Source organism: Arachis ipaensis, chromosome B05 (assembly GCF_000816755.2).
Source record: "Arachis ipaensis cultivar K30076 chromosome B05, Araip1.1, whole genome shotgun sequence".
NCBI lineage: Eukaryota > Viridiplantae > Streptophyta > Magnoliopsida > Fabales > Fabaceae > Arachis > Arachis ipaensis.
In genome coordinates, this window is record NC_029789.2 from 76,976,504 (window position 1) to 76,987,055 (window position 10,552).

Genomic DNA, 10,552 nt, shown 5'->3' on the forward strand with positions numbered 1-10,552 from the left:
GATCAGTATATACTATCACCTTTGAACCAATCAAGTATTGTGTAAATTTATGAAATCCATATACAATTGCCAAGAGCTCCTTCTCTGTGGTGGTATAATTCTTCTGTGCTTCATTCAACACCTTGCTAGCATAATATATAACATGATGCAGCTTGTCTTTCTTTTTCCCCAACACAGCACCAATTGCAAAATCACTTGCGTCACACATAAGTTCAAAAGGTAATTCCCAATCAGGGGGTGTGATGATTGGTGCTGTAATGAGTTTTCTCTTTAAAGTTTCAAAGGCATGCTTGCAATTGTCATCAAAGATGAAGGGACTATCAATCATTAGCAAATTGCTCAATATTTTTGCTATTTTTAAAAAATCTTTAATGAACCTCCTGTAAAAACCAGCATGTCCAAGAAAACTCCTCACTGCTTTCACATTAATAGGTATAGGAAGCTTTCCAATGACTTCTATTTTTGCTTTATCAACTTCTATACCCTTGCTTGAAACCTTATGCCCGAGAACTATGCCTTTAGGAACCATGAAATGGCATTTCTCCCAGTTTAATACCAGGTTAATTTCTTGGCATCTTTTCAAAACAAGAGTTAAATGGTGCAAGAAAGTGTTAAATGAATTGCCAAAGACAGAAAAATCATCCATGAAGACTTCTAAAAATTTTTTCACCATGTCTGAAAATATAGAAAGCATACACCTTTGAAAAGTTGCAGGGGCATTACACAGACCAAAGGGCATCCTTCTGTAAGCAAAAACTCCAAATAGACAGGTGAAGGAAGTATTTTCTTGATCCTTGGGATCCACCACTATTTGATTGTACCCAGAGTATCCATCCAAGAAGCAATAATAGGCATGGCCAGCCAATCTTTCCAGCATCTGGTCGATAAATGGGAGAGGAAAATGATCTTTCTTTGTAGCATCATTGAGTCTTCTATATTCTATGCACATCCTCCATCCAGTCGCTGTCCTGGTAGAAATCAACTCATTTTTCTCATTGGAGATAACTGTCATTCCTCCTTTCTTGGGTACAACTTGAACCGGACTTACCAATGAGTTGTTAGAGATTGGAAAGATTATCCCCGCATTCCATAGCTTCATGACTTCTTTTGAACCACCTCCTTCATAGTTGGGTTGAGCCTTCTCTGGGGTTGAACTATAGGCTTTGAATCTTCGTCTAATAAAATTTTATGCATACAGATGGCAGGGCTTATGGCCTTGATATCATCAACCGTCCAACCCAAGGCTGTCTTGTGAGCCTTCAACACTTCAATGTGCTTTGTTTCTTCTTTTGTGTTCAGAGAGGAATTTATGATTACTAGTAAGGCATCTGCTTCCCTAAGAAATACATACTTGAGATGAGGGGGAGGGGCTTTAATTCTTGTTTTGGCTTCTCTTCTGTCTTGCTTTCAAAGGAGATTTCTACCACTTCCTTTTCTATGAACTCTTGTTCCTCCTGGTTGTTATCTTCCAGTAGCTCTTCCTCCACTTCTTCTATCATCTCTACTCTCATGTGCTTCTCCTTCTCTAGTGGATATTGCATGGCCTTAAAGACATTGATGATAATCTTTTCATCATGCACCCTGAGGGTCATCTCTCCTTTCTCCACATCAATGATGGCTCTTGCTGTTGCTAAGAAAGGCCATCCCAATATGATTGAACTGTGTCCCTTTTCTTCCATGTCTAAGTTAACAAAGTCAGTGGGGAAGATGAACTCTCCAATCTTCACTAACAAGTTTTCCACAACCCCATTTGGTATTTTGAGTGATCTGTCAGCCATTTGGAGTGACATCCTGGTAGGCTTGACTTCCTCTATTGCAAGCTTCTTCATTAATGAGAGGGGCATCAAATTGATGCTGGCTCCTAGGTCACAGAGGGCTTTGTCCAATGTTCTGTTGCCTATAGTGCAAGATAGGATGAAGCTTCCTGGATCTTTGAGCTTTGGAGGAAGTCCTCTTTGGATGACAGCACTGCATTCTTCTGTTAGGATGATAGTTTCCTTCTCGTGGCAGCTTTTCTTTTTGTTAATGAGCTCCTTGAGGAATTTTGCATATAAAGGCATTTGCTCTAGAGCTTCAGCAAGTGGAATGTTGATATCTAGCTTCTTAAACACTTCTTGGAACTTAGGGAACTGTTGGTCTTTAATCTCCTTCTGCAACCTTTGACGGTATGGAATGGCAGGAGTGCACGATTTCTCCCCCTTCTTAGAAGCTTGTGATTGTTCCTCAATAGCTTGCTTTCCCTTCTTTGGAGCTTGAGTTTCCTCTTTTTCCTTTTCTTGCTTGTCTTTTTCCTTGTTGCTAGCTTCATCTTTCTTGCTGATGGTCTTATCATTCTCTATAGCCTTCTTGTCAGTTTCCTTGTCTTTCACCAAGGTTCTTCTACTCCTTAATTAGATTGCTTTGCATTCTTCTTTGGGATTCAGAATGGTATCACTTGGGAGTGAGCTTGTTGGTCTCTCAATCACTGCTTGCTTAGATAGTTGCCCAATCTACCTTTCTAAGTTTCTCATTGAGGCTTCATAATTTTTACTGGTCATCTCCTGATGTTTCATCATCTTTTCCATAAGTATCTCCAAGTTTGAGATCCTTTCAGCATCTTGTGGTATCTGTGGCTGATTGTGAGATGTTGAGGGTGGATGATAGTTATTTTGGTTAGTGGCTGGGTTATTCGTTGGATAATAGCTGGAATTGGGGTAGTTGTTTTGAGGTTTTCTGTATGGATTGTGGTTAGTATTTTTGCTGGTTGTGGCTTGTGTTTCTTGAGTTGTTCTGGTTTGAGTTCTTCTACCAAGGCTGCTGGTTTGATTGTCTCCCCACCTTAGATTTGGATGGTTTCTCCAAGAGAGGTTGTATGTGTCTTCATGGAATTCATTCTAGCTGGATCCTTGGTTGTGCATGTAGTTCACTTGTTCCTGTTGCTGATCTTCACAATTTTCCTCATTTTGTCCCAACCTAGCTGGTGGTTGATTGGTGACATTTACTGATGCAACTTGCAGACTATCAATCCTTTTAGCCATCTGCTCAAATTGTTGCTGGATTTGCTTATGCATCACCTTGTTTTGAGCTAGAATAGTATCCACACCTTCCAACTCCAGTACACCCTTTCTCTGGGCTGGTTGGCATTGTCTTTGATGAACAAAGAAGTATTGATTATTTGCCACCATATCTATGAGGTTTTGGGCTTCCTCTGCTGGCTTCATTAGTTGCAATGAACCTCCTACTGAATGATCTAATGCTTCCTGAGCTTTTAGAGTCAATCCTTCATAGAAATTATGAAGTATATCCCATTCATTGAACATTTTAGAGGGGCATTTTCTAATCAAGGCCTTGTATCTCTCCCAAGCCTCATAGAGGGATTCTGCATCCATCTGTGTGAAGGTTTGTACCTATGTCTTCAATCTAATAATACTTTGAGGTGGGTAGAACTTGGCTAGGAATTTGCTCACTAGATCCTCCCAGCTAGTGATGCTTTCTTGTGGAAAGGCTTCCAGCCATTGAGCAGCTGATGAGCAGATAATTTATACGCTTTTTGGCATTGTTTTTAGTATGTTTTTAGTATATTTTTATTAGTTTTTAAATAAAAATCATATTTCTAGACTTTACTATGAGTTTGTATGTTTTTCTATGATTTCAGGTATTTTCTGGCTAAAATTGAGGGACCTGAGCAAAAATCTGATTCAGAGGCTGAAAAAGGACTGCAGATGCTATTGGATTCTGACCTCCCTGCACTCGAAGTGGATTTTCTAGAGCTACAGAAGCCCAATTGGCGTGCTCTCAATTGCGTTGGAAAGTAGACATCTTGGGCTTTTCAGCAATATATAATAGTTTATACTTTGTGTAATGACCCAACTCCCAGAATGCCATGGTCATACAAGAAGCTAAGTGTTACCAACTTGTTCTTCCTAATTATTAACTATTACTTAAAATATGAGCCTGTTCCTTGTTAGAACGTTGCCAATTTTACGAGTACCTTTTTTTTTATTCGTTGCGGATGATAATGAAAAATAAACAAGCATACACTGAGAGCAATAAAAGCAAGTGTAGAGAAATATAGAAATATAGGAGATAATATACATCATGTACACTATAACAAAACATGTAGCATTTACAAAGATCAAGTTAGTTCACATCCTCGTCATCCTACGTAACTAATATATACACGACACTCCCGGGGCCTGGCCTATACAAAAAAAGCCGCTAAACTGGCACCCGGGCTAGCCTAACCACTATATAGCTCCTAGCTCTCGGGTGTACTAACACAAGTGAGAGACCAACTAACAGATAATGTCAGACTAGAGTGTCATCAAAAGAATGCCCCTTCCGCAGTCACACTATATCTACACGTGGCCGTTCAGAAAATCGCCGTGAGGCTCGTCCATCTCCTCATCCTGCTCTATCTCTATCTCAGGATCCTCCTCCTCCTCATCATTCGCAGCTACAACTATATCCTCAGATCTACCAGAAATACTGCTGTCATTACGTACAAAGCCATTCACGAGCACAGGTCCGTTCGCGTATATAGGAGCTATCCCACCGTCCGGTAGTGACGGCTCATTAGGCTGTGGAAAGTCAGTGATCGGCTCAGGGGAAAAGTCCTACTCTGGTGGTATCACAGGTACGTAGTCACCAGCTAACTTGGACTCACCAGAAATGATAGGCTCAGGTTCCACCACATTCAAAGGTTGAGCTGGTATAGGGGGTTCGGGTTCATCAGAAAAAGGATGTCCAGGTGCGTCAGGATGTAACCAGGATAAGGGAAAGTCGTAAGGAGCATCGGGGTCAAAATGCGGGCTAGACAGAGGATGTTGAAAAGCTCGAGTAGGTAATGCATATCGTCTAATATGAGGCTCCAAACCCATAATGAAGTAACTGTGATGTACTGGATCCTCGTAGACGTGAGGGTCCTCGTACTCATAGAAGATCACGCTCGTCTCCATCTGAGGGAAGGAAGGGAGAGAAGGGGTAAGAACTGGGGAGTTCTTAGTAGGGTCGGGGTTGTTAGTTACATTCATTTATTTGTTTTTGATTAGCGGATGGATAATAGGATACAGTAAAGTAGTAAACGGAAGTTAAAAAAATAGAGAGAAAAAAAACAAAGAACAGAACATAAGCAGAAGATACAAGAAGATAAAGCACAGACATAGCACTCGAGCAAACAAACATAAAGAAATAAATCACACACAAGTAGGAATGCGACAGAGGACGATGCGCAGACAAGAATGATGCATGTCTAGTCCTACTACAGGCCATGAGCTCATGTGTCGGTTAGCACCTGCATTCCTGACATTTATTTGGTCACGAGTTCACGATTTCCCGGATACGATCTTCCATTCAAATATATGCGCATATAATTATTAGCAGCTCTATTGAGACAGCCTCTGCTTTCTACTCGCAGGAAATATACTCTTGGGAACGGAAAATTGCTGTAGGTATCCTAGTTTCCCTACTTCCCTACTTTTGTTGCTTAAAGCAACAGATAATAAATTTGCTTTAAGAACAGATAATAAACATTATCTCTTGGGTTGCATTAAGCAACGAATAAGCAAACAATATCTCTTTATTGTATTACTCATCTCTTTTATCTCTTTGCTCTGTTCTAGTTTCTCTTTTCTCTGTATCCCTGTACTCTGCTCTGGTTACTCTGTCCTCTGTAACTCTTTTCTTTTCTCTGATTACTATTTCCTCTGTATCTATAGTACTCTTTTTCTCTTTATCTCTTTACTTTACTATATTCTTTGTGTTTCTTTATTCTGTTCTGATTTTTCTGCTTAACGTACGTATGTAAAGCTTATGTAAATTTCGGTATGAATAGTTAGCCTGTCCCAAGTATAGGTTCATTAAGTCTATACTGAAATATTTTAACTTTTCATATAATACCTAACCCTAGTCGGAACTCAAGAACTAACTATGTTGCCCTAGTTTGTTCGCTAGTCTATGTCTGTTTTTCTGTCATTAAAACTTTATAGACTTTTTCTTCAATTTTTATCTTTTCTTTATCTTTTTATCTTTCTTTTATCTTTGCCTCACTAATATGTTCTTACCACTCGCTAAGTGTTTTATGAAGGTAATTATGAGATTCTACGCTTAAAGTTGTCTTTTTAAAGCTTTTACAAAAAACTGCCTTTTTCGTATTATTTTATTATTTTTATTAAAATATTATTTTTAATTAAATATTATTATTTAATATTTTATTATTATTTATTATTTTATCATTAGTTTTCGAAAATTAACTTACCTTTTACTTTTAACCTTTAAAATTCACTTTTTACCACCCGTAACTTTTAATCTTTCTACTTTAACCACCCTAACTTTTAGAAATTACTAAATAACCCCTTAAACACCAAAATTTTTACTTCCTTGCCCTTTTAAGGATCTAAAGCCTATTCTTCATTGTTCTTCACCACACTCAAAGTGTTCTTCATGTTCTTCATAAATTCTTTAGATTCTTTCTCTGTTTTTACCATTTTTCAGTCTTTTCAGCAATTGATTTTTACCAAAATTCAAAATAAATTCCCAGCCACTAAAGCCCCTTATTTCTTACTTGATTTCAACATAAATTAAACCCCAATTTAAGTCCTAGGGTTCATTTTTCCAGCAGCCATGAAGAACATAAATTCAAAGTTGAATATCATCAAATTTCATCAAATTTTCACCAAAATTTTAACAAGAATCACTCATATAAACAATCAATTTCAAGCACAGCCAAACCATATCATAATCACACAACTCAAACACAATCAATCAAGATTAATTTTACCAAACCCTACCTGGTTTTGCTGCTCCTAATTCAGTTAGATTTTCAGGTGGTCCTTAAGCACTTTTTCCTCCTAAATCACATGAAGAACAACTTTAAATCCAAAAAACCCTCAACTAACCAAATCTCCCTCAGCACGTTAGGAGGTGATTTCTAACCTTAGACTTGCTGGAATTTCATGTTTCTTGGCCCTCAAGTAAAGTTAAGCATGATTCCTAAGGAAGAACATCAAGAAAACACATGTTTAAGCATGTTTCCTTGAAACCGAATCAAAGAGAGATGGTGCAGCCAACTCACCTTGATTCCAGCGTTGATAAGTCATATGATCATGTAGAGAAAGAAGAGAGGATCATTTTGGTCGGATTGGAATTTTGATCTACAACAATTCCTTAAGATCGCGATGGTTATTTTGCGGCGGTTGTGTGAAACCGCCGCGAAAAGACAAATTGCGGCGCATATAGCGGCGGTTAGAAGTTGGGCTGCAATCTCTTTATTGAATTCATTATGGATATTATTAAATGTACTCTTTATATATGATTGGATCATATATAAATAGATATAAATTAATTTGATCTACTATGGTCCAAAATTAATTCGAAATGGACCGATTTAAATTACTAGGGATGTCCTAGCATGTATAATTTAAATCACCCTATTTCGAACTCCCCTAAGATTACATGCAAGCATAATTCGAATTGGACAAATTTGAATTACAAGCATCACTACTAATTCGATTAGGACTAATTCGAATTAGTGTTGGTTTGTGTCATTCGAATGGGACTAATTCGAATTACATAAGAATGTACTTTTGGGATATCCTGGTAATATTTTTCAATTTGGTAGATTTGTGTAATTTGGTCGTCCATTTGGTTTAATTGTGCATTTTGCCCAATATATAAGGTGACTATAATAACTATGATCAGATATAAAGTATACAACAAGAAATTGTATGGCAATAAAATGTGTTCATATGATATACATAATTATTAGCGTTATATATCGAAGAGTCATTTGGCTTGGTGGCAGCATGACATTGTTACTTTCGTTTATTTTTTATTTAGCGGCGGTATAACCGCCGCAAAACCCATTTACATTTCGCGGCGGTTATTCCAGCGGTTGACTAAAACCGCCGCTATCCGTTTTGCCGCGCCCTATTTTCCGGCGTTTCATGAAACCGCCGCGAAATGTTTTGCGGCGGTTCAAAACCGCCGCTAAACGGCTCCAGGAACCGCCGCTAAATGGCGTTTTTGTTCAAATTTGAGTTTTTGTTCAGCAGAAATCAAGCTTTGAAGATTTGGAACTAAGAACTTTTCTCTCTTTTTCTCTCTTCCTATTTTCGGCCACAAAGTGGAAATGAGCCAGCCTTGGGGGTTTTGGGGGTGTAGGATGAGTTGTGATTGGTTGGCTTGGAGGTGGATTAAAATAATATTAAAATATCTCAGGTGTATAACTACTAAAACTAGATGTATCGGAACACTTGCAAAAATATCTCTAAAAATTATTTTCTGAGCTACTAGCATAAATGACACTAGTAACATATTTATTATGAGAATAAGACATGTATAATAAGGCCTTAGCATTGCTAAAGTCATAAGAGAGTGCTGGTGCTAAGCTGCACCAGTAAACTGTGAACCCGGTTAAACCGATTTTCTGTTTTTAACTAAAACTGACCAGGTAACCTTATAAAATTATTCAAGAAGATTCTAATACTAATATAATGATAAAATCATCCTATTATCTCTCTTCTCTCATAAATCGAGTCCGGTTTGTCAAACTGAGACTATATACGAAAAATCGAATCAAAACTCCTAACCGATACTGTTCAAAAACTAGGTTCTTCATCAATGCGTTATCGAGCTTGCCTCATAAAAGGTTCTAGCTTAAAGATGACATAATGACAATGAGGATTGAGATACTTGATGATATATCAAAGGTTTTCCCCTTACTGATCTTCCGGAGAAATCCGTACTTTCAGAAAAAATCTCGCGTACTCGAAAACCGGGGTTGTTACACTTTGCCCGAGATTTGATGGCCCAAACCGGCGTTCCAAGTCAGCATAAAAATTCTGGCATCAAAACGCCAGAGCTGGCATAAAAGCTGGAGTTAAACACCCAAACTGGCACAAAAGCTGGCGTTTAACTCCAAGAAAAGTCTCTACATGTGGAAGCTTCAATGCTCAGCCCAAGCACATACCAAGTGGGACCAGAAGTGGATTCTGCATCATTTACTCATTTCTGTAATCCCTAGGCTACTAGTTTTCTATAAATAGGACCTTTTGCTATTGTATTTACACACCTCATGACATTTTACACATTTCATATTGTATCTTTGACGGCATGAGTCTCTAAACTCCATGGTTGCGGGTGAGGAGCTCTGCTGTGTCTCGATGAATTAATGCAATTACTACTGTTTTCCATTCTATCACGCTTGTTTCTATTCTAAGATATTCACTCATACTTCAACCTGACGAATGTGATGATCCGTGACACTCATCATTATTCTCACTTATGAATGTGTGCCTGACAACCACCTCCGTTCTATCTGCAATAGCTTGAGTGCATATCTCTTGAGTTTCTAATCTAAGATTAGAACCTCCGTGGTATCGGTGATGCCAGGGCATTTTGGCCAGTTTCACTGACCTTTTTTTTTACTGTTTTTAAGGTAGTTTCATGCATTTTCGTAGAAAATAAGCTAGTTTTGGGTAGATATTCACTTACATCTTGATTCAAGCATACATTGTGCACTTTACATGATTTCATGAGAATTTTGCATGAATTATATGACAAATTGGATGATGCATGACTCATGACTTGGACTAGAACTTTGATGCACTTTGTTGCTTGATTTCAAGACAAAGGAAGCAAAGAAGAACCACATTAGCAGTCACGTTAGACCCACTAACGTGACCTCTAACGTGGAATGGGTGCTAACTTGCAAAGTTAATGAGAAAGGTAATCGCCAATAACGCCCTCGAAGCCATCATAAGCCCACGTTAAGAGTCACGTTAACTAAGTTAACGTGAACTCTAACGTGGAAGAAGACGATAAGGCCAACGTTAGTGACACTCTCCTTTGTCACTAACGTTGGTCCAAGGTCATAATTAGCCACGTTAGTTGACACGTTAACTTAGTTAACGTGGACTCTAACGTTAAGAAGCAAAAGAGAAGCCAACATTAGTGACATTCACCTTTGTCACTAACGTTGGCCAAGCCTCCATAAGCCACGTTAACTCTCACGTTAACTTAGTTAACGTGGAAGCTAACGTGGATAAAGAGATAATGAGCCAACGTTAGTGACACTCACCTTTGTCACTAACGTTGGGGATGGCTAGCATTACTACGTTAGAAGCCATGTTAACCTAGTTAACGTGGACTCTAACGTGGGAAAGGGGCACATTAGAACGTTAGTGACAAAGGTAAGTGTCACTAACGTTCTCGAAGAATTGGCACTGCTACGTTAGAAGCCACGTTAACCTAGTTAACGTGGACTCTAACATAGGGACAAGGGAGAACTCTCCACGTTATTGGGAAAGGTAAGTCCCAATAACGTGTGCGAAGGACCAAGAGGCAATGTTAGTGGTCACGTTAGTGCCACTAACGTTGAAGTCAACGTGATCATATTTGGGTTTGGAACGTTAGTGAAAAAGGTGATTGTCACTAACGTTCTCGAACCCACACTTTCACTTAACGTTGACACCACTAACGTCCTGAGTTAAAGTCCCTGCCTACTTCACCTTTTCTCTCTGCAAGCAAAGCTAAGCCCAATGAAAAGGATAACTGCTTCAAACTCAAGATTCAG

General features: G+C 38.6%; 1 protein-coding gene across 1 annotated transcript; it reads right to left on the reverse strand.

Moving 5' to 3' along the window:
- Positions 1,317 to 2,564, reverse strand: LOC107640720. Its single transcript, XM_016344222.1, has 2 exons — positions 2,494 to 2,564; positions 1,317 to 2,385 (listed from the first exon to the last, which is right to left on the reverse strand). The coding sequence occupies exons 1-2, from the start codon at positions 2,562 to 2,564 to the stop codon at positions 1,317 to 1,319; spliced, it is 1,140 nt and encodes a 379-aa protein (XP_016199708.1).